This window comes from Malaclemys terrapin, chromosome 6, assembly GCF_027887155.1.
Source record: "Malaclemys terrapin pileata isolate rMalTer1 chromosome 6, rMalTer1.hap1, whole genome shotgun sequence".
Lineage (NCBI taxonomy): Eukaryota > Metazoa > Chordata > Testudines > Emydidae > Malaclemys > Malaclemys terrapin.
Genome location: NC_071510.1, coordinates 133131471 through 133155545, shown reverse-complemented (window position 1 = coordinate 133155545; position 24075 = coordinate 133131471). Strand labels below are relative to the sequence as shown.

At 57.1% G+C, this 24075-nt stretch overlaps 1 protein-coding gene across 1 annotated transcript; it reads right to left on the bottom strand.

The window, feature by feature from the left end:
* Window positions 1–4474: 4474 nt before the first annotated feature.
* Window positions 4475–23695, bottom strand: LOC128839610 (sialic acid-binding Ig-like lectin 15). Its single transcript, XM_054032731.1, has 6 exons — window positions 23656–23695; window positions 15538–15936; window positions 14662–15009; window positions 6429–6632; window positions 5837–5878; window positions 4475–4539 (listed from the first exon to the last, which is right to left on the bottom strand). The coding sequence occupies exons 1-6, from the start codon at window positions 23693–23695 to the stop codon at window positions 4496–4498; spliced, it is 1077 nt and encodes a 358-aa protein (XP_053888706.1). The 3' UTR covers window positions 4475–4495.
* Window positions 23696–24075: the final 380 nt, after the last annotated feature.

The window sequence follows — 24075 nt, the reverse complement described above, 5'->3', positions numbered from 1 at the left end:
TCCGTAAAGGTTCTGGTCTACTGTATCTATTCATCCTATTTGTACATATATATCATTTTCTACTTGAGGTTAAGAATATGGGCTGTATGCTGGCTTGGTTTCTAAGTAAGCTTTGGGAGGCATTTGGTCAGCTTCTTTAGGAAGGAATTCGCCAGGTTAAGTACCTGATCAGGAAACACTTGGGGAACAATGCATCTTGGAATGCTCCAATCCACATGAGAAGTCTTCCTGGAGACATGCAAGATACCATGTGGACAATGGCGTCGGCCTGTAAAGACTGAGTCATGCAGGGGCATGTGACTTGCCCAGGTGACTCCAGAACTCCATCTTGGAGCTGGACTTTGCATAGGAGGGGGGTCTCCACCCACAAGAGAGAGTCTATTTAAACCCGTGGGAGACCCCTCCATTTTGTCTTCAGCTGGCTAAGGAAGTAGCCTCTCCACCCCCCCAGGATACTTGAAGGGAACTGGAACAAAGGACAGTAACTACAGGGGGTGTGAGTGATTGCTGGACCCAGGCTAAAAGGAGATTAGCCTGTAAAAGGGAGCATTCGGGAACTGCTGAGGAACTTATCTGTATTTAGTTTGATTAGACATAGATTTGCGCATTTTATTTTATTTTACTTGGTGACTTACTTTGTTCTTCTGTTACTACTTGGAACCACTTAAATCCTACTGTCTGTATTTAATAAAATCACTTTTTATAGGGTTACCATTCGTCCAGATTTACCCGGACATGTCCTCCTTTTTGTGTTAAAAATAGCGTCCGGGGGGGAATTTGTAAATCACTAAAAATGTCCGGGATTTCCCCCCCATGCAGAGCGAGGCGCGGCTGGGAGGGCTGCAGGAAATTCATCCGCTCGCATGGGGCTCTGGCAGCCAGAGCCCTTCCCCCGCAGCTTGCCGGGCTGGACTCCGGAGCAGCCGTAGAGCTCCCCCCGCACCCCCATTCTGAGCCGGCCGGCCTGCCGGGCCGTTTGCATCAGCCTCGGCAGCTCCTCCTCCCCTGCAGCCCAGCGCCCCGGTCCGGCAGCACTGTGCGGGGGCAGGGACCGGGTTGTGTGTTGTGCTGGGGAGCGCAGCCACGTGTCCAGCTCCGCACAGAGCCCAACACCATGTTCTAAGCGGTGGGGTAAGGGGGCCAGGGGGCCGGAGAAGGGGCAGGGAGATTTTGGAGGGAGCAGTCAGGAGACGGGGGGGGGTCAGGAGTTCGGTGGGGAGGCTTTTTTGGGGGGGGCAGAGAAGGTTTGGGGCAGTCAGGGTACAGGTAGGGGGTAGGGTCCTGGGGGGCAGTTTGGGGGGGGTCTTAGGAGGGGGCAGTTAGGGGACAAGGAACAGGGAGGCTTAGGTAGGGGGTGGGGTTCTGGAGGGCAGTTAGGAGCAGGGGTCCCAGGAGGGGGCAGTCAGGGGACTGGGGGGGGGGTTGGGAGTTCGGGGGGGGGCTGTCAGGGGCCAGGAGTGGGGAGAGGGATTGGAGCAGTCAGGGGACAGGGAGCAGAGGGGTTTAGATGGGTCAGGAGTTCTGGGGGGGCTGTCAGGGAGTGGGGAGTGGTTGGATGGGGCGTGGGAGTCCCCGGGATCTGTCTGGGGGTGGGGGTGTGGATAAGGGTTGGGGCAGTCAGGGTACAGGTAGGGGGTAAGGTCCTAGGGGGCCATTTAGGATGGGGGGAGGGTCTCAGGAGGGGGCAGTCAGGGGACGAGAGGCAGGGAGGCTTAGGTAGGGGGTGGAGTCCTGGGGGGCAGTTAGGGGCAGGGGTCCCAGGAGGGGGCAGTCAGGGGACAAGGAACGGGGGGGAGGGTTGGAGGTTCTGAGGGGGGCGGGAAGTGGGAGGGGCAGGGGCGGGGCTAGGGCAGGACGAGGGCGGGGCTCCTCCCGTCCTCTTTTTTGCTTGCTGAAATATGGTAACCCTAACTTTTTACTTATTAATTCACTCAGAGTATGTATTAATACCTGGGGGAGCAAACAGCTGTCCATATCTCTCTATCAGTGTTATAGAGGGCGAACAATTTATGAGTTGTTTTATCTGGGTTTAGACCCCATTGGGAGTTGGGCATCTGAGTGCTAAAGACAAGCACACTTCTGTGAGCTGTTTTCAGGTAAACTTGCAGCTTTGGGACAAGTGATTCAGACCCTGGGTCTGTGTTGGAGCAGACGGGAGTGTCTGGCTCAGCAAGACAGGGTGCTGGAGTCCTGAGCTGGCAGGGAAAACAGGAGCAGGGGTAGTCTTTGCACATCGGGTGGCAGCTCCCAAGGGGGTTTCTGTGATCCAACCCGTCACAGTGTTTTCACCACAGGCTTCAAGGATCAGGGGGAAATGTTGACAGTTTTATAAGAGCTCTGCAAGCATTGGCTGAAAACTGATTTGGGAAAAGCAAAACATGACAATATCGGAGACAGGCTGGTTACTGTGTTAACCGATAAAAACCGTTCACAGCAGCTACAGCTGAACAGAGATTTAACCCTACACACAAAACAATACAGCAAAGCCGTCTGAACTAGTCCAACAACAGAACAAAAGGTCGGAGCGACTTGAAAAAACGGAAACTAGCTATAAAAAGCACTTCAGTGTTAAAAGTTATTATAAACCCCCCGAGGCCAGGAGCGAGAACTCCCTGCTAAGAGGGACAAATTCCAGCCTACGTGCACAAGGGGTGGAAAACATCCCATCCCAAGAGATGATGCATGTCCAGCCACCGGCACACGGTGTAATAAAAGCATGAAATATGGACGTTCTGCAGCTGTTTGCTGCACCAAAACCGTCGGGGAGTTGGCTGCTATTACTGGCAATCCAGAGCTGTTGTTTCTGGGATCTATCACTTGTGATGACGCTGAGCCTGCCTGGAGAGTGAACCTGAATATTCCTGGCAAGACTATTGACTTTAAAAGTGACTCAGGAGCTGATGTCACACGCCTCTGAGAAGGGACTTACAGTCACCTTCAACCCCTCCCAGAGCTGACATCTCCTGGCCCAGCTCTGACTAGCCCTGGGGTGTTCTGCAGGGGCCACTTCACCTTAGAGACAAAGGCGGCGCATTCACGGTGCATGTGGTCAAAGGATCAAAGCCCAACAACCTTCTCAGCTGCAACGCGGCAGCCATGATGGGCCTAGTGAGAAAGGTGGAAGAACTTGATGGAGGATTTGATGAGATTGGATTTTTGAAAGGAGACCCAGTACAAATCACCGCTAAGAGACAATGGACCACAGCGTGTACAAACATCCCTACCAGAGAGACCTTGAAAGAGACTAGCTGCGGATTATGCAAGTTCAGAGGACATCCCTATCTGGTCATAGTGGCCTGTTTTTCCAGGTATATGGAAATAATGTACTTGAAAGACATCCCATGTCACGGTTACTGACGTTGAAGTGCACTTGTGCTCATTCGATATTCCAGAACAACTTGTGACGAACAACAGGCCACAGTGCACTGCAGCGGGATCTAAGTCATTTGGAACAAAATAGGATTTTGATCCTGTTACTAGCAGCCCACATTCCCCACAAGCGACTGGAGAGGCTGAGAGAGCTGTACAGCCAGCCAAGAAAACCCTGCAGCAGGAAGATGCACTCCTTGCTCCTCAGAGTTACAGATCAACACCAATAGCACAACTCCTGATAGGAAGACAACGTTCCAGCTTTTTTCGGCGGGGAGGGAGTGGGGGGAGAATCTATCTCTGAAGTGACCAGACATGCAGAGAGCAGCCAAATCGGCTAAAAAGGCTAGAAGGACTTACGAACTCGTTACAACACACATCATTCAGTTACAGAGCTGCCGGGTCTAGCACCTAGTGGCTGTGTCCATGTCAAACTGGATGGGGAAAATGGATGGGCAACTCCAGCTGCCGTAAAGACAGAGAATTCAGTGCCCAGCTCATGTGAGACCAAGGCCCAAGTGCAGAGTCCAACAGGAACCGTCGACCGCTGCCGTTTGTTCCACAGAAAGAACAATCAGCACAGCAGATGGCGGATGCAGAACAAGACGACTCAAGGATTCCAAACCGGCCACAGCCGCTCACTGTAACTAACGGACAGCCTGCCGAGCGAGCCACCATGTGTTCGAGTTGTGGAATCAGAGAACCAGGACGATTCAGAGACGCTTCACAGACTGATCCATCCTGAACTTCACAGACAGCGCGATCCTGTAACTACGGTGAATGAGAGGAACGTAGAACTGGAAGGGGGAGATGTGAGGGGATGCTAAACTGCGTTGTACTGTCCAGCCAGTAAGTGGCGGTGTGCATCACACCTTATTGCAGCTTCCCTCAGCGATCCCTGGCAGAGCAAAGGACCTGATGCTGAACACAGCTGGTGTAGAAGCAAGCGCTGTAGCTGGCCCGTGTCTGGTACAGAAGAACATGTCAAGGAGGGAGGGTAGCTGTGCTCACAGCCCCAGGAAAGGCTGCTGAGTGTCGCTTCGCTGAGGTGGGTTGCTCCGGGCTCCAGTGCCTTGTGCGGTGACTCCAGAGGGAACGGGGCAGGGAGGGTGCCGGGATGGACAGCTCACCTGGGTCCCCTGTATGGCGTCAGCTCAGAATAGGTGACCTCTGCAGAGAGACCTGAATGAGTTAGAAAAGGGTCCTGGGACCCCTCGCCCAACGCTGGGGTGAGGGCACCAGGGCTGCTTATACAGGGACCCGCCTGGCACAGAGATGTGCCTGCCTCTGGGGTGGGGGCACCAGGGAGGCTTACACAAGGACTCCTCACCCACGGCGGAGATGCAGCCCCTCTGGGGTGGGACAACAGGGGCTGTTTATACAGGGACCCCTCGCCCAGTGCGGAGATGCGGCCCCTCTGGGGTGGGACACAGGCTGTTTATACAGGGACCACTCGCCCGGTGCAGAGATGCGGCCCCTCTGGGGTGGGGCACAGGGGTTGTTTATGCAGGGACCACTCGCCCGGTGCGGAGATGCGGCCCCTCTGGGGTGGGGCACAGGGGTTGTTTATGCAGGGATCCCTCACCCAGCCGCCTCTGGTGTTTAATAAGCACACAGCAACGCTGAACCACAGCTTCCCCCGCCCCCGTGGGGTGACTCGCTGGGGCTGCCTCCCACCAGGCCTGTGGTGGGGAGAAGGAGGCGTCTGTCAGGCCATGGCGGTCAGGGCCAGCTCTGGCTTTTTGGCAGCCCCAAGCAAAAAAAAAACAACAAAAAAACAACGGGGCGGCCAGAACGGCAAAGCAAAAAAAAACACAAAACCCTGCGGCGCGGCCGGAGCCAGGGTGCAGGGGGACTCCCAGCCCTGCAGACGTGCCCCGGCTAGCGGGGGGAGGGGGAAGGATCTGGGGGGAGAGAGAAAGGGGGGCAGCCAGGGCTTCAGCGGGGCGCTGCCATGCGACCCCTCCCGCCGTGCCCCCTGCCGGGAGGGCTCTGCACCGTGGTCGGGTGGGAGCGAAGGACGCGGGCTGCCCTGCCGGGCTTGCTGCAGGGCGTGTCCGTCCTCCGCGCTACCGCCCCCTACAGGGCAGCCGGAGCGGAACAACAACAACAACAACAAAAAGCGGCCGTGCCGCCCTAGGATTGGGCCGAATGCCGCCTCCTCCAAGCTGCCGCCCCAAGCACCAGCTTGTTCGGCTGGTGCCTGGAGCCGGCCCTGATGGTGGTGGGTGTCCCTTCCCCCCATGGGGTGTGGGGTCGTTCGGATGGTGGGCAGAGCTCCCGCTGGTAATGCGTGACGAGGGGGCGGTGCCCAGCAGGGCCACAGGAAACCAGCGACTCTCCTGCAGTGGGGCCCTGGGGGTGGCTCAGCGTGACCCAGGCCGCTGGCCGGGCTCTCCCCCCGGGGGACACTCGTCTCCGGGCGTCCCCACCAGGCCAGTCCACCGTGGCCAGAAGCGCCACTTACCTTCTGCTGGCGCTGGGGGGCTCTGGGCTGCGGGCTGGGGACCTGAGGCAGAGGAGTCGCGGTTAGCAGGACGGGCGCCAGGGAAAGGCCCCACACACCCTGCCCCCCCCCCATGGCCATGCTGCCCCAACGAGCCCCCACCTGGGGCCCACTGCTGCAGGAGAAGCAAACACTGCCTTGCCAGCTGCTGCGCCTCCAGCCCCCCGCGCTCACAGGGCCTGGGCCCTGGCACAGCAGGGGAGGCGGGATCCCCCTCCAACACCCAGCCCCACGCTCAGCTCCATGCCAGTGTCTGCCAGCCCTGGCCTAGCGAGGGAGCGTGCTCTGGGCGTGGGCCGTGGGCACAGATAGCGCATGGCTGGGTCAGGAGGGGCCAGCGCTGATACAGCCAGGGGAGGGGTGTGCAGGGCATGGGGCCGGTGCCAGGTCAGCACCGCTGCAGCACGCCCTGGTCTGGGGCTGCAGGAGGAGCAGGCTGGGCTGGGGGTCTGTGTCCTATGGAGCACGGGGCTGGGTGGGGAACCATCCCCTGCAGCCTGGCACGGAGCAGAGATAGTCTGGGATCCTTCCCCAGCCCGGCTCGTCCACTCACCTCTCCTGCCGGCCCCAGCGCTGGGGAAGGTCAGATCTGCGTAGGTGCAGCTGTCCGCGTTCTCTGCTGGAGACACAGCGGAGCTGAGCCCAGGCTGGGGCAGGGCCTGGGCAGGAGGCAGCCCATTGGCATGAGCCGCTGGCTGGCAGGGAGTGCAGGTATCGGCCACACGAGGCTGAGCTCTCCCTACGCTCTCCCGTCCTCCTGGCGAGGAAAAGAGAAAGGAGCATGGACTCCGGGAAGGCACGTGTGTAAGTGTGACGAGGCCAAGAAAGCAAGTGATGAGCATCAAGCTAAAGAGACAAAAACTAACAGCCGAAAATTTCGTAAGTCCATCAGAAGCAGGAAGCCTGGCAAGCTATCAGTGGGGCCCCTGGCCGCTGGAGGTGCTAGCGGAGCACTCAGGGAAGACAAGGTCGTTGCAGAGAAGCTGAATGAATTCTTTGCATCAGTCTCCACTGCAGAGCATGGGGGGGAGAATCCCACACCTGAGCCATTCTTTAGGTAACAAATCTGTGAGGCACTGCCCCAGACTGAGGTGTCAGTAGAGGAAGTTTTGGAACAAATGGATAAATTAAACCGCAACAAGTCACCAGGCCCTGGTGGTATCACCCAAGAGTTCTGAAGAAACTCAAATGTGAAATTGCAGAACTACGAACGGTGGTTTGTAACCTATCATTTAAATCAGCTTCTGTACCCGGTGACTGGTGGAGAGCTAAAGTAACAATGACTTTTTAAAAAGGCTCCAGAGGCGATCCCAGCAATTACAGGCCGGTAAGCCTGACTTCAGTACCGGGCAAATTGGTTGAAGCTTTAGCAAAGAATGGAATGATCAGACACAGAGATGAACGTGATTTGTTGGGGGAAGAGTCAACATGGTTCTTGTGAAGGGAAATCATGCCTCACCGAGCTATTACAATTCATTGAGGGGTCAACCATGTGGACCAGGGTCGATACAGCGTACTTGGATTTTGAGAAAGCCTCTGACAAGGTCCCTCACCAAAGGCTCTTAAGCAAAGGAAGCTGTCATGGGATAAGAGGAAGGTTCTCTCAGGGATCACTAACTGGTTAGAAGGCAGGAAACAAAGGATAGGAAAAATGGACAGTTTTCACAGTGGAGAGAGATAAATAGCAGGGCCCCCTAGGGATCTGTACTGCGACCCCTGCTGTTCAAACAATTCATAAATGATCTGGAGAAAGGGGTAAACAGTGAGGTGGCAAAATTTGCAGATGATACAAAACTACTCAAGGTAGTTAAGTCCAAAGCAGACTGCGAAGAGCTACAAAAGGATCTCTCAAAACTGGGTGACTGGGCAACAAAATGGCAGATGAAATTAATGTTGATAAATTTAAAGTAATGCACATTGGAAAACATAATCCCAACTCTACATATAAAATGATGGGGTCTAAATTAGCTGTTACCACTTTAGAAAAATCTTGGAGTCACTGTGGATAGTTCTCTGAAAACATCTGCTCGATGTGCAGCAGCAGTCAAAAAAGCGAACAGAAGTTGGGCATCATTAAGAAAGGGACAGATAATAAGACAGAAAATATCACATTGCCTCTATATAAATCCATGGCACGCCCACAGCTTGAATACTGTGTGCAGTTCTGGTCGCCCCATCTCAAAAAAGATGTATTGGAATTGGAAAGGGTTCAGAAAAGGCAACAAAAATGATTAGGGGTATGGAATGGCTGCCATATGAGGAGAGATTAATAAAACTGGGACTTTTCAGCTTGGAAAAGAGACGACTGGGGGGGGGGGATATGATTGAGGTCTATAATATCATGACTGGTGTGGAGAAAGTGAGTAGGGAAGTATTATTTACTCCTTCTCATAACATTAGAACCAGGGATCACCCAATGAAATTAGTAAGCAGCAGGTTTAGAACAAACATAAGGAAATATTTCACACGGTCAACCAGTGGAACTCATTGCCAGAGGATGTTGTGAAGGCCAAATGTAAACTGGGTTAATAAAAGACTAAGTTCCTGGAGGACAGATCCATCAATGGCTACTAGGCAAGGTGGTCAGGAATTCAACCCCATGCTCTGGGTGTCCCTAAAACCTCTGACTGCTGTGAAATTGGGAATGGGCGACAGGGGATGGATCACTTGCTGATTCCCTGTTCTGTTCATTCCCTTTGGGGCACCTGGCATTGGCCACTGTCAGCAGACAGGATACTGGGCTAGATGCACCTTTGGTCTGACCCAGTCTGGCCGTTCTTATGTACAGGCAGGGAATGGCTGAATTGGGGGGGGGTGGGGGGGAGGGCAGGGCTGGGCAGCCCTTGGGGCGGCAGGGAGGAGACACCTGGCGCCATGCAGTCCCCAGGGATGCATGACACGCACATGGCAATGGGGCAGCTGGTCAAACCTGCTGGGTTTGGTGAAGGCCCTTTCGACTTGGGCTGGGGGTCGGGGGCGGTGCAGGGGGCTGGGCCTGCCTGGCTCATTCAGATTGGGGGGGGGGGGAAAGGCAGCAAGTTTTGATGCCAAAATATTTTGTTTTTTTAAAGTTACTAATTTTTTGGTACTTCTGGGGGGGGGGGGGGGGGGAATTGGCAGATACTTGGTATGCCCCCCCCCAATGTCCCACATGCCCTCCCCAGCCCCCCACATGCCCACACGAGAGGCGCGGCGAGGTGCCGTTGGCCTGGAACGCTGCCTGTGCTGCACCTACCCTGAGGCCCCCCCTCCCCCCGCCCCCGCCCCGTGCAGCTGGCCCAGGGCCATGCCCGGCTCCTACCTGTGCAAGGTGCATCCTGGGTGGGGCCCGCCGGGGCTGCCGGCTCCCTGGGAGAAGGAAGCGGGTTAGACACGGGAACTAGGCCTGACTGCCCAGGGAGAGACCAAGCCCGGCCCCTCATAGCACCATCCCTGGCACACGCTCTGGGGCGCCACCAGGCCAGCCCAGCTGCTGAGCCCAGACAGACCGAGCGGCCTGGCCCCACAAGCCCGCTGGGGCGGGGGGGTGGGGGCATTTCGTCTCCTTCCAGCCATGAGCAGAGCAAAGTCTCCAGCTCAGCCCCCCGCCCTGCTGTGATCGGGGTGCGAAGAACCAGTCTGTGGGGGCAGCACCAGCGCGGGGCACGAGGAAACGAGTGGGTGAGCGGCACAGGGTGGTGCAGAGAACATGGTGTCACAGACCCCCCCTGCCCTCACACACCCGCTCACACACACCTGCCCTCGCACACTCACCCAGACACACCTTCTGCCCCTGCACACCCGCCCAGACACACACAACCACCCATTGACACCCCCTGCCCTCACATACCCACTCTCACACATACTCTTCCCTTACAAACACCCGTTCACACTCACACCCTTCCCTTATGCTCACACCCAGACACTCCCTCTGCCCCTGCACACCCACCCACCCAGACACACACAACCACCCATTGACACCCCCTGCCCTCACATACCCGCGGATTTTGGTAAGCTCAGAGAGCTGATAGGTAAGGTCCCAAGGGAATCAAGACTGAGGGGAAAAACAACTGAGGAGAGTTGGCAGTTTTTCAAAGGGACACTATTAAGGGCCCAAAGGCAAGCTATTCCACTAGTTAGGAAAGATAGAAAATGTGGCAAAAGACCACCTTGGCTTAACCACGAGATCTTACATGATCTAAAAAATAAAAAGGAGTCATATAAAAAATGGAAACTAGGACAGAATACAAAGGATGAATACAGGCAAACAACACAGGAATGCAGGGGCAAGATTAGAAAGGCAAAGGCACAAAATGAGCTCAAACTAGCTATGGGAATAAAGGGAAACGAGAAGACTTTTTATCAATACATTAGAAGCAAGAGGAAGACCAAAGACAGGGTAGGCCCACTGCTTAGTGAAGAGGGAGAAACAGTAACAGGAAACTTGGAAATGGCAGAGATGCTTAATGACTTCTTTGTTTCGGTCTTCACCAAGAAGTCTGAAGGAATGCCTAACATAGTGAATGCTAATGGGAAGGGGGTAGGTTTAGCAGATAAAATAAAAAAGGAACAAGTTAAAAATCACTTAGAAAAGTTAGATGCCTGCAAGTCACCCGGGCCTGATGAAATGCATCCTAGAATACTCAAGGAGCTAATAGAGGAGGTATCTGAGCCTCTAGCTATTATCTTTGGAAAGTCATGGGAGACGGGAGAGATTCCAGAAGACTGGAAAAGGGCAAATCTAGTGCCCATCTGTGACGGAGCAGGGAGCGGGGCGGATTTGACCTGGGAATGGAGCCTGGGAGTTACATTGAGTTACCTGAGCTGTAACCTGAGCCAGGAGGGGGGTGGGGGAAGTGACACCTTCTGCCCGGGAGACGGAACAAAGGGGAGGAGGCGCTGGGGGGAGGGGGGGAGAGCTGCTGGAGGGATTTGGGAGTTTTCAGTTTTGGGCTGGGAGGTGCAACGCAGGGAACCCCAAGTTGGGGTCTAAGCTCCCTGCGCTCCCCACGAGGACTTGATTGAGGGGTCCTGGTCGTATCTACGAGCTCTGCTGTAAACTGTGTTCCTGTTATCCAATAAACCTTCCGCTTTACTGGCTGGCTGAGAGTCACGGTGAATCGCAGGAAGCCGGGGGTACAGGGCCTTGTGTCCCCCACACTCTGCGACACCATCTATAAAAAGGGAAATAAAAACAACCCAGGAAACTACAGACCAGTTAGTTTAACTTCTGTGCCAGGGAAGATAATGGAGCAAGTAATTAAGGAAATCATCTGCAAACACTTGGAAGGTGGTAATGTGATAGGGAACAGCCAGCATGGATTTGTAAAGAACAAATCATGTCAACCCAATCTGATAGCTTTCTTTGATAGGATAACGAGCCTTGTGGATAAGGGTGAAGCTGTGGATGTGGTATACCTAGACTTTAGTAAGGCATTTGATACGGTCTCGCATGATATTCTTATCGATAAACTAGGCAAATACAATTTAGATGGGGCTACTATAATGTGGGTGCATAACTGGCTGGATAACCGTACTCAGAGAGTTGTTATTAATGGTTCCCAATTCTGCTGGAAAGGCATAACGAGTGGGGTATCGCAGGGGTCTGTTTTGGGACCGGCTCTGTTCAATATCTTCATTAACGACTTAGATATTGGCATAGAAAGTACGCTTATTAAGTTTGCAGATGATACCAAACTGGGAGGGATTGCAACTGCTTTGGAGGACAGGGTCATAATTCAAAATGATCTGGACAAATTGGAGAAATGGTCTGAGTTAAACAGGATGAAGTTTAACAAAGACAAATGCAAAGTGCTCCACTTAGGAAGAAAAAATCAGTTTCACACATACAGAATGGGAAGAGACTGTCTAGGAAGGAGTACGGCAGAAAGGGATCTAGGGGCTTTAGTTGACCACAAGCTAAATATGAGTCAACAGTGTGATGCTATTGCAAAAAAAGCAAACATGATTCTGGGATGTATTAACAGGTGTGTTGTGAGCAAGACACGAGAAGTCATTCTTCCGCTCTACTCTGCATTGGTTAGGCCTCAACTGGAGTATTGTGTCCAGTTCTGGGCACCGCATTTCAAGAAAGATGTGGAGAAAATTGGAAGGGTCCAGAGAAGAACAACAAGAATGATTAAAGGTCTTGAGAACATGACCTATGAAGGAAGGCTGAAAGAATTGGGTTTGTTTAGTTTGGAAAAGAGAAGACTGAGAGGGGACATGATAGCAGTTTTCAGGTATCTAAAAGGGTGTCATAAGGAGGGAGAAAACTTGTTCACCTTAGCCTCTAAGGATAGAACAAGAAACAATGGGCTTAAACTGCAGCAAGGGAGGTCTAGGTTGGACATTAGGAAAACGTTCCTAACTGTCAGGGTGGTTAAACACTGGAATAAATTGCCTAGGGAGGTTGTGGAATCTCCATCTCTGGAGATATTTAAGAGTAGGTTAGATAAATGTCTATCAGGGATGGTCTAGACAGTATTTGGTCCTGCCATGAGGGCAGGGGACTGGACTTGATGACCTCTCGAGGTCCCTTCCAGTCCTAGAATCTATGAATCTCACACACACACTGTTCTCACACACCCGCTCATGCTCACACCTTGCCCTTGCATGCCCACCCAGACACACCCTCTACCCCTGCATACCCACGCACCCAGACACACACAACCACCCATTGACACCCCCTGCCCTCACACACCCACTCACACTCACACCCTTCCCTTACACTCACAGCCAGACACACCATCTGCCCCTGCATACCCACGCACCCAAACACACACAACCACCCATTGACACCCCCTGCCCTCACACACCCACTCACACTCACACCCTTCCCTTACACTCACAGCCAGACACTTCCTCTGCCCCTGCACACCCACCCACCCAGACACACACAACCACCCATTGACACCCCCTGCCCTCACATACCCACTCTCACACACACACTGTTCTCACACACCCGCTCACGTTCAAACCTTGCCCTTGCACGGCCACCCAGACACACCCTCTACCCCTGCATACCCATGCATCCAGACACACAAAACCACCCTTTGACACCCTCTGACCTCACACACCCGCTCTCACACACAACCTGCCCTTGCACACCCACAAACACACACTCTTCCCTCGCACACACACCCAGACACGCCCTCTGTCCTTGCACACCCACACAGACACACAGAGCCACCCACTGACACCACCTGTCCTTGCACACCTGCCCAGACACACACCTCCCCAGACATACACGCTGCCCTTGCACACCTGCCCAGACACACACCTCCCCAGACATACACGCTGCCCTTACATACCCGCCCAGACACACACAACCACCCACTTATACCCCATGTCCTCGCACATGCACCCAGATACACACCCTTTCCTCGCACACCTGCCCACACACACACCGTGCCCTCACATACCCACCCAGACACACCTACCAATATGCACTTCCCACACACAACCACCTACTGACACAGACACCTGTTGACACCCCCTGTCCTCGCACACCTGCCGAAACACACACACAAGCATCCACTGATACGCCCTGCCCTCGCACAGGCACCCAGACATGCACCCTGCCCTTGAATGCCTGCCCAGATACACCTACCTATATGCACGTGCCCACACACAACCACTCCCTGACACAGGCACCTACAGACACCCCCTGCCCTAGCACACCCACCTACTGAGACACACACTCAGGCCTCACACACACACTTACCTAAACTTACCTGCCCAGACACAGCCCCTGCCTTTGCACACCCACCCCCTGACACTCCACCCCAGGCCTTGCACACCTGCCTACTATGCACCCCTAGCCCTCACACACCCACCTAGACACAACCCCACTGACACAAATCCTGCCCTTGCACACCGACCCAGAAACACACACACACACACACCCCCTGCTCTCACACACCTGCCCAGGCACACACATGCAGGCCTTGCACACCCACCCACTATGCACACCATGTCCTCGGACACCGACCAAGACACAGCCCACAGACACACCCGCCTAGACACACCCGCGGCCCTTACACACCCACTGACACACACAGGCACTGTGAGGACACTCACCTCCCCGGGACCCGGCACTGGCCTGTAAGAGAACAAAATGGAGACGTCAGAGATGGTGCCGGTGCCAGCCTGGGCCCCGTCCTGCACCCCCTGCCCACCCCACTGTTCTGGAGCCTGCGGCATTGCAGAGACCGGTGCCATGGAAACGCAGCTGTGAGCAAGGGGCAGTGCCAGGGATCTGCCCCCACCCCACAGCACTGGGGCGCAGGGGGTAGCTGGGGGAGGGAGCCCCATACCTCAGCCCTGGGACCCCCACAGCACCCGTTGGGACCCCTCCCCCACTCAGCCCTGGGACCCCCACAGCGCCCGTCGGGACCCCTCCCCACTCAGCCCTGGGACCCCCACAGTGCCCATCGGGACCCCTCCCCACTCAGCCCTGGGACCCCTGCAGCGCCGTCAGGACCCCCTCCCCACTCAGCCCTGGGACCCCCGCAGTGCCCATCGGGACCCCTCCCCACTCAGCCATGGGGACCCCCGCAGCGCCCGTCGGGTACTGCGCTGTGGGCGGGGCTGCTGGGGGTCGTCCTGCGCGGGCAGCGCACCATGGGGCGGAGGGACGACTTCACTGCAGCGTGGCCTGGTTTGCTGGGGGCTCTAGGGGTGGCGCTGAGCTGAAGCCCTCGCTGCAGCCACTCCAGCCAATGCCTGCCCTGGCCCGTGCCCGCTGCGGGGGCTGCTGCAGTGTCAGGCGGGTGGGGGCTGCCCCGGGTGCGCCTCGCCCCTACCTTTCCATCGGCAGCAGAGGACGAGCAGCAGGAGGCCGGCGAGCAGGAGCAGGGCTGCTGGAAGTAGGACGATGAGCAGCAGGGGCAACCCAGTGGACCCCACAGGCACCGAGCGCTCAGCCCGGCCGTGCACGTTCTCCGCCCGGCAGGTGTAGGTCCCGGTCTGGTTCACTGACACCACCTGCGTCGTCTGGTACCGGGGCCCAGGAGTGTCCTGCAGCTGCACCACCTCGATCCCCGCCGGCCCCCGCCATGAGATGTTGGGCCTGGGGATCCCCTCGGCTGTGCAGGCCACCCACACAGGGAGGGGCCCGGGGAGCAGCGTGAGGTTGAGGATGCTGGGTCGCGCTGTGGGGAGAGGAGAGGAGGCACCGATGGGGGAGCAGGCAGCCCATGGGGGGGCTGGGATCACCCCCCCATCTGCTTTGGGGCTGGGCACTACGGAGACACCCCCACTGGGGCAGGGAAAAGGCCTGGGGCCTCCCAGGGTGGCTGAGCCATGGCAGAGAGCAATCCCCTGGGCAGGCCCTGCCCGGGCACGCAGCATAGGGGCACCGGGGGCAGGTGCCAGGGAAGCTGCCGGTCTGGCCCCACAGCAGGCAGGGGTCAGGAGGGTGGGGCCCTCACACAGCTCCATGCTGCGCTCTGCCCGCGGATGGCTCCAGGCCATGGGGGCTCTGCACGGGGCCATTCTCAGAGGGGAGCAGCCCCACCTCTGGGAGCGAACGGAGCCCAGGGCCCCCGGCACCACATACATCCCTCCCCCCCTGCACCAGGCTGCGGCCAGCAGCAGGGCCCTGGCTGGCAGAGAGTGCGTGACCCCGGGATTGCCTAGACGGGCTTCGAGAGCTCAGCCCCTGACCCTGGGCACGGTACCTTCCACGGTGAGCGTTATCCCAGTCTTGTTCTCATAGGCCCATTTCGGATCTTCAAGGAGCACCACGCGGCACTTGTACTCTCTGCTGTCCTCGTAGTGCAGCCCTGCGATGTGCAGGGAGAGGTTGTGCCGCCGGGGGTCCCCAGCCAGGCGGTAGCGCCCATTCGGTCCCTGCCCCGTCGTGCAGTTGTCGAAGCTGCTGGTGTCGGTGCTGCTGTTCCTCACCACGCATTGGAAAATATCGGGCTTCCAGATCACCTGGATGTCACGCGTGTAGTCGGGGATCGGGTGTGCGAAGGTGCAGGGCAGTACAGTGGAATCTCCTCTCAGCCCCGTTATCCGTCGGGGGACATACATGGACCAGCCACGCTGTGCCCAGCCGCCCCGCAGCGCGCCCCCTAGAGACACAGACAGAAGGTGTGATGGGCTGTGAACTATATTACACTGTTCAGCCACTCGGGGGCGCTGAGTGTAACACACCTTGTCTAAGCTAACCTGGGCCCTACCTATCAGAGCCTTAGAGGATCTTACGATCAACACATCTGGTGGGTCTCTCTGGAAAGGAAGCTCTGTCGCCAGCCCGTATCTGGCACAGACGAACATGGTGTCAGGAGTAAACTCAGACCAGAGATGGAAAGAAAGCAAGAAGCGAGGTTGTGAACAGAAGGAACAAAGCAACAAACGCTGCAGGATCTAATCAACGTGCACTCGCCAATGACCCAGAGAACTTCAGCTTTGAGATCAGTATTTTGCAAGGTTTTGAATTGCAAACAAACTCCACAAAGACACCGGAGATACACCGGTATCAACTTTAATGTGTGCTACGGGGAAGCAGGCAGAGCAGATAGTTAAATCCTTTGACTTTACTGAAGACAGTCACAAAGATGGCTAGGGAAGGGTTCTGGCTGTGTTGGATGCACCCTTTATACTGCAGAGAAAGGAGGTCCATGAAGAGTGTGTTTTCACCAGAGAATTCAAGGAGCAGGGGAAAATGTTGACTGTTTTATAAGAGCTCTGCGAGCGTTGGCTGAAAAGTGATTTGGGGCGGCAGAACATGACAATATCGGAGACAGGCTGGTTCCTGGGTTAACGGATAAAAACCGTTCACAGCAGCGACAGCTGAACAGAGATTTAAACCTCGCCACAGCCGTACACATAGCAAAGCCGTCTGAACTAGTCCAACAACAGAACAAAAGGCCAGAGCGACTTGAAACACCTAAAACTAGCTTAGAAACCGTAAACAGACACTTGTAAAAGGTCATTATCATAAAACCCTGAGGAAAGGAGAGAGAATTCCCCTGACTAAAAGGGACAAATTCCAGTCTATGTGCACAAGGGATGGAAAAAGTCATGTCCCAAAGATGACACATGTCCAGCCACAGGCGCACGGTGTAATAAACGCAGGAAATATGGACGTTCTCCAGCTGTTTCCCACACCAAAGCCGTCAGGGAGTTGGCTGCTATTAGCAACAATCAAGAGCTGTTGTTTCTGGGATCTATCACGTGTGATGACACCGAGCCTGCCTGGAGAGTGAACCTGAATATTCCGATGTGACGAAGTGAGGTTTTCCCTCGTTATGTTGTATGTGAGTCTTACTATCGTATATGACTACTGTGTGTGCCTCAGTTTCCCAGGTACTGCACCAATGCCTCGGTGGTGGGAATAAGGGTGTGTGACTTTCGCTGTGGCCCTTGGGGGCAGGTGAGGCTGCCCGGCTGCCTCCACATAAGCAATGGCCGATGCCCTTCGTCACCTGAGAACCAGGAGGGGGATGGACCAGGTGACACTTTGCCCGGGAAGCCAGACAAAGATCAGAGGATGGGCAACGGGCGTGTCTGAGGCCAGGCAGCTGGGTCCAGTTCAGTCTGCGGTGGGGGACTCGGAGAGGGGGGAGTCCAGGGCATCTGGCCCAGGGTTCCCCCAGAGGGACTTGGCTGAAAGTCACTGATTTCTGTGCTAACAAGTTCTGTTCCAAGCTGTGTTCCTGTCGACTAATGAACCTTCCATTTTACGCTGGCTGAGAGTCACGTCTGACTGCGGAGTGGGGGTGCAGGGCCCTCTGGCTTCCCCAGGACCCCGCCCGGGCAGACCCGCTGCAGGATGCACACGGTGAGGACAGGGGTGCTGAATGCTCTGAGGTCAGACCCAGGAAGGCCATAGCGGAGGAGGAATTTTGCCCTGGATTGTGTGCCCTGAGGGGAGCGACACTGCTCCAGAGTCCTGGCTGGATTCATACAGAGCAGTCCCAAAGCATCTGGTCTGTGACTCCGTGACATCCTGGCAAGACTATTACCATTAACAGTGACTCAGGAGCTGATGTCACAGTGCTCTCATAGGGGACTGTCACGGAGTGTGGGGAGACACAAGGCCCTGCACCCCCGGCTTCCTGCGATTTACCATGACTCTCAGACAGCCAGTAAAGCAGAAGATTTATTTAGACGACAGGAACACAGTCCAAGACAGGTCTTGCAGGCACAGACAACAGGACCCCCCCTCAGTTAGGTCCATTTTGAGCTCCCAGGGCACCTCAGCCCCCTTGGGAGGTCAGAGCCCCGTCTGCCCCCCAGCTCCTGAAACTCTCTGTCACGGAGTATTGGGGGACTCAGGGCCCTGCACCCCCGGCATCCTGTGATTCACCATGACTCTCAGCCAGCCAGTAAAGCAGAAGGTTTATTTGGATGACAGGAATACAGTCCAAGACAGGTCTTGCAGGCACAGACAACAGGGACCCCCTCAGTTAGGTCCATCTTGGGGTCCCAGGGCATCCCAGCCCCCTTGGGAGGTCAGAGCAATCTCTGCCTCCCCACCATCTCACCACCCAGCTTCCAAAACTCTGCCTTCAGCGACCCCTCCCACAGCCTTTGTTCAGTTTCCCGGGCTAAGGTGTGACCTGGCCTCCAACCCCTTCCTGGGTTCTCATGTTACATGCTCAGGTATTCTCCTTTGGGCAGTCTCCCATCCCCCAATGCAGACTATCCTAGCCACATTCCCCTGTCAGCATTCACAGACCACAGTAAGAACAGGCCCAGTTCGTCACACTCTCCCTTCAGCGACCCCACCCACAGCCTTTGTTCAGTTTCCCGGGCAAAGGTGTCACCTGGCCTCTAACCCCTTCCTGGGTTCTCATGTTACATGCTCAGGTATTCTCTGTTGGTCAGTCTCCCATCCCCCAATGCAGACTATCCTAGCCACACTCCCCTGTCAGCATTCACAGACCACAGTAAGAACAGTCCCAGTTCGTCACCTCTCTCCCCCCTTCGAGACCGAACTGAGCGGGGTCACTTTAGCCAGTGACCTGGGGAAGTTCGAATCTACCCCCGTTCCCATGGATGCCCCAGCATCCCTCCCATTCCTTGGTGAGAATTACACCAGGCCCTTCCAGTTTCACGCCCCCCCTTAGGTCAGGGGTGCTCGATGACACTCGTAGTTCGCATGTGGGAAGGTTTATGCGGCCTGTGCCCTTTTCCCACCCCAATACCCCTGGGGTTCCAACTGGGCTGTGGTCTTCTCCCTGCGTTCCAGTCTGGAGATCTGTGATTTGGGCTCTCTTGGTTCAGAGCCCCCCTTTTAGCCTTGGCCAACCTCCGGAAAGGCTCCTCTATGCTGGGCAAGGGTCCTAAAGCTGTTTTCCCCTTGTCCCAGGCCTTCCTCCCCCTCTGACAGGGGTCACAGGATCTGCAGTACTGTTGGACAGTAACAAAGACCCCAGGCCAGTAAAAGCTCCGTAGCAGCCTCTGCTGGGTACGCCAGGTTCCCTGGTGCCCTGAGAGGGGAATGTCATGGGCCCGGCACAGCAGCTGGCGGCGATACTTCTGGGGTACCACCAGCTGCCTCCTGATCCCCCCTGACTCCATTTTCCCTGGGGGAGCCCATTCTCGGTACAGGAACCCCTTCTCCCACAGGAACCTTTTCCGGCCACCTCGTCCCATGGTCTGTACCGCATTGAGGTCGGCCAGGTCCCTTATCTTCCGCAAGGAGGGATCTCTCTGCAACTCGGCCTGGAACTCAGCAGCTGGGACAGGGCTGGGCACCTGCTCTATCTCGCTGGCTGGGTCTGAAGCTGCAGCCTCCCTGAGCCGTGTCCCTGGGCGTTCCCTCCCCACCAGGTTAGGGTCCTGCGCCTCAGGCAAGGCACCCCCCCCAAGGCCAGGGCGCAGTGCCCCTCGCCGGCTCTGACTGCGGGTCACAACCAGTGCCTTTTGGGGGTTGCTTGGCCAGTTCTCCAGGTCCCCCCCCATCAATACCTCAGTGGGCAAATACGGGTGTACCCCCACATCCTTGGGGCCCTCCTTGGCCCCCCACTTCAGGTGTACCCTTGCCACGGGCACTTTGACTGGTGTTCCGCCCACCCCCGTCAGGGTCAAGTAGGTGTTGGGCACCACCTGATCTGGGGCCACCACCTCGGGCCGGGCCAGCGTCACCTCTGCGCCCGTATCCCAGTATCCATTGACCTTCCTCCCATCCACCTCCAGGGGAACAAGGTACTCTCTCCGGAGGGACAGCCCCGCGCCCACCGTATAAACCAAAAACCCTGAGTCTGGGGCATCCAGCCCCCTAGAGGAGCTGGCCTGGGGCCCTTCTCTCTCTTGAGCAGTTGATAAGCTGCCAGCCCCTCTTGCGTGAGAAGCCTGCCCCTCGTCCGTCTGGGCCTCTACCAAGTTAACCCTGTGCGGGTTCGGTCTGCTCAGTCTGTCCCTGAGCCTGGGGCACTGGGCCCGTATGTGGCCTTTTTGGCCACAGTGGTAGCAGCCCATGTCCCATGGGTCCCCCCGGGTGGGTCGGATGATCCTGACGCCGGATGTTCCCCTCTGATGGGGTTTTTCTGTATTTTCCCACGGGGATGTCCCATGGTGACTCTCTCTCTGCGTTGTGGTGGGACTGTTCCTTTGGGACTCCTCCCTTCTATCTCCTGACCGGCTCTTTACAAACTCATCGGCCAGCCGGCCTGCATGTCGCGGGTTCTCTGGCTTTCTGTCCACCAACCACAGCCTCAGGTCGGATGGGCACCGCTCATACAGTTGCTCCAGTACCAGCAGTTTGACCAGGTCCTCCTTCATCTGGGCCCCATCAGCCCACTTGCTGGCGTATCCTTCCATGCGGACGGCTAGTTGCAGATATGAGATCTCAGGGGTTTTATCCTGACTCCGGAACCTTTCCCGGTACATCTCAGGAGTCAGCCCAAACTCACGTAGCAGGGCCTTTTTGAATAGTTCGTAGTCCCCTTTCTCTGCCTCTTCCAGTTGGCGGTACAATGCCACAGCTTTGGGGTCCAGTAAGGGGGTAAGGACCCGGAGTCTGTCCGCGGGATCAACCCGGTGCAGCTCGCAGGCCGTCTCAAAGGCCTCCAGGAAGTCATCCATGTCCTCCCCCTCCTTGCGTGGGGCCAGGATGCACTTATCAAAGCTCCGTGCAGTCCTGGGTCCCGCCTCACTCACCGCAGCCGGGGGTTCGCTGCCCTTCAATCTCGCCAGTTCCAGTTCATGCTGACGCTGTCTCTCATTCTCCTGTCTCTGTCTCTCATTCTCCTCCTGTTCATGCTGATGCTGTCTCTCTTTCTCCTCCCGTTCATGCTGACGCTGTCTCTCTTCATGCTGTCTCTGTTGTTCACGATCCTCCAGCTCTCTCAGTTTTAGCTCTTTCTCCCATTCCAGCCAATTCCGCTCCACGGATGCCGAACGTCGCTGGGAGGATCCTCTGCTGGCCGGCGGGCTTCGCTGGGAGGGTCCCCTGCTGGCCGGGGGGGCCACGGCGCCTTCGGTATTTGCTGGGCTCCTCCCCACCCTTCCCCTAGGCATAGGAAGGAGGGGTCTCAGGAAGCCCTCAGCAGCCGGCTGACCACTCCCAGCTGGGACAGACACTGGTGCCTGCGCTGCATTTGCCAGGCTGCTTCCCTGAGACACAGGGATCAGTTCATTCGCGCAATCTCCCGCCTCCAGCCGGGCAATGAGCTGTTCTTTGGTGAGCCTCCCACTGCGCAGCCGCCTCTGCTTGCACAGCTCCACCAGGTCGCTCTTAAGCCGCTTGGCATACATCTTCCTGCTGGCCACTCACCGGCCTGTGTGCTCACAGCTCCCCACAGTTCCCAGGGGGTCCCCTAGTGTGCCAGCCCTTCTCGAGGTCACCACCTCTCTGCCAGGGTCGAGCTGCAGACACCTCCGCCCCTGGGACCACTCGCTGCGATCCCCCCGGGGGACCCTGTTACTGCAAAAGTCCTTCTCGCTGGTCACACACTCCCAGGGGTAATAACCGTCTCTCTCTCACTCTTCAGCACGCCTGGTCCCCGTCAATCCCCCTTCGTTTTACTGCTCCCCAGTCACTTACTGCAGGAAGCGCCGTCCACGGGGTGCAGTAGATCCCGCCGCTGCCACCAGTTGTCACGGAGTATTGGGGGACTCAGGGCCCTGCACCCCCGGCTTCCTGCAATTCGCCATGACTCTCAGCCAGCCAGTAAAGCAGAAGGTTTATTTGGATGACAGGAATACAGTCCAAGACAGGTCTTGCAGGCACAGACAACAGGGACCCCCTCCGTTAGGTCCATCTTGGGGTCCCAGGGCATCCCAGCCCAGCCCCCCTTGGGAGGTCAGAGCCATCTCTGCCTCCCAGCCATCTCTCCAGCCTGCTTCCAGCACTCTGCCTTCAGCGACCCCTCCCACAGCCTTTGTTCAGTTTCCCGGGCCCCGGAGTCACCTGGCCTCCAACCCCTTCCTGGGTTCTCATGTTACAAGCTCATGTATGTTCCCTCGGGCAGACTCCCATCCCCCGATGCAGACCATCCTAGTCACACTCCCCTGTCAGCATTCACACACCCCAGCAAGAACAGTCCCAGTTCGTCACACTGGGTACGCCAGGTTCCCTGGTGCCCTGAGAGAGGAATGTCATGGGCCCAGCACAGCAGCTGGCGGTGATACTTCTGGGGTACCACCAGCTGCCTCCTGATCCCCCCTGACTCCATTTTCCCTGGGGGAGCCCATTCTCGGTACAGGAACCCCTTCTCCAACATGAACCTTTTCCGGCCACCTCTCCCCATGGTCTGTACCGCACTGAGGTCGGCCAGGTCCCTTATCTTCCGCAAGGAGGGATCTCTCTGCAACTCGGCCTGGAACTCAGCTGCTGGGACAGGGATGGGCACTTGCTCTTTCTCGCCAGCTGGGTCTGAAGCCGCAGCCTCCCTGAGCCGTGTCCCTGGGTGTTCCCTCCCCACCAGGTTAGGGTCCTGCGCCTCGGGCAAGGCACCTTCCCTAAGGCCAGGGCGCAGGGCCCCTCGCCGGCTCTGACTGCAGGTCACCACCAGGGCACCCTGGGGGTTGCTTGGCCAGTCCTCCAGGTCCCCCCCCATCAACACCTCAGTGGGCAAATACGGGTGTACCCCCACATCCTTGGGGCCCTCCTTGGCCCCCCACTTCAGGTGTACCCTCGCCACGGGCACTTTGACTGGGGTCCCGCCCACCCCTGTCGGGGTCAGGTAGGTGTTGGGCACCACCTGATCTGGGGCCACCACCTCGGGCCGGGCCAGCGTCACCTCTGCGCCCGTATCCCAGTATCCATTGACCTTCCTCCCATCCACCTCCAGGGGAACAAGGTACTCTCTCTGGAGGGACAGCCCCGCGCCCACCGTATAAACCAAAACTCCTGAGTCTGGAGCATCCAGCCCCCCAGAGGAGTTGGCCTGGAGCTCTCCTCCCTCCTTAGCAGGTGGTACTCTGCCAGCCCCCCTTCCCTGGGAATGCTGCCTCTCGCCGGGCTGGGTCTCTACCCAGTCAACCCTCTGTGGGTTCGGTCTGCTCAGTCTGTCCTTGAGCACCCTCACGTCCTGCGTTTGCACAAGGCCCCGTCATCCCGCCCCGTCTAGAGGAGCCACCTGCCCTGGGCACCTTGGAACTGCCCCAGACCCTTCCTCGCTCCCCACTGCCAGCCTCACCCGCAGCACTGACCTGCCTGCACCCCCCGGGGGCAGAACAGGGACCAGCCAGACCCACCTGTGAGCAGACCCCAGAGCCAGAGGCAGTGGGTCTGTCACTTCGGGCGGGGGGTGAGAGCGGGACCTACCTGTGAGCAGACCCCAGAGCCAGAGGCAGCGGGTCCGTCACTCCGGGCGGGGGGTGAGAGCGGGACCTACCTGTGAGCAGACCCCAGAGCCAGAGGCAGCGGGGGTCCATCGCTCCGGGCGGGGCTGGGCGCTGTCTGCTCCGGGCGCCGGAGGGTCTGGGCTCAGACGGAAAGGGAAGTCCCAGACTGGTTATTTCATTATGTCCTGTCCCATGAGATAGCAAAACCACAGTCTCACTCTCGGGGAATGAGGCTGGAGCGCGAGAGGGGGAGGTGGTAACCAGCGGCCCACAGACGGAGGGGCACAGACGCCCGCCCCCACCGCACAACCCAGGCAGCAGCAGCCTGTCCCTGCCTCGCGACTCCTGGTCTAGGAGCGGGCACAGGCAGGCCGTGGTGGGGCCCCGTGGCAGAGCTGTGTGTGTGTGTGGGGGGGGTGTTACATTCTGGGGCCCAGGGGGACGGAGAGGGAGGGTACTTCCCTTTTTCA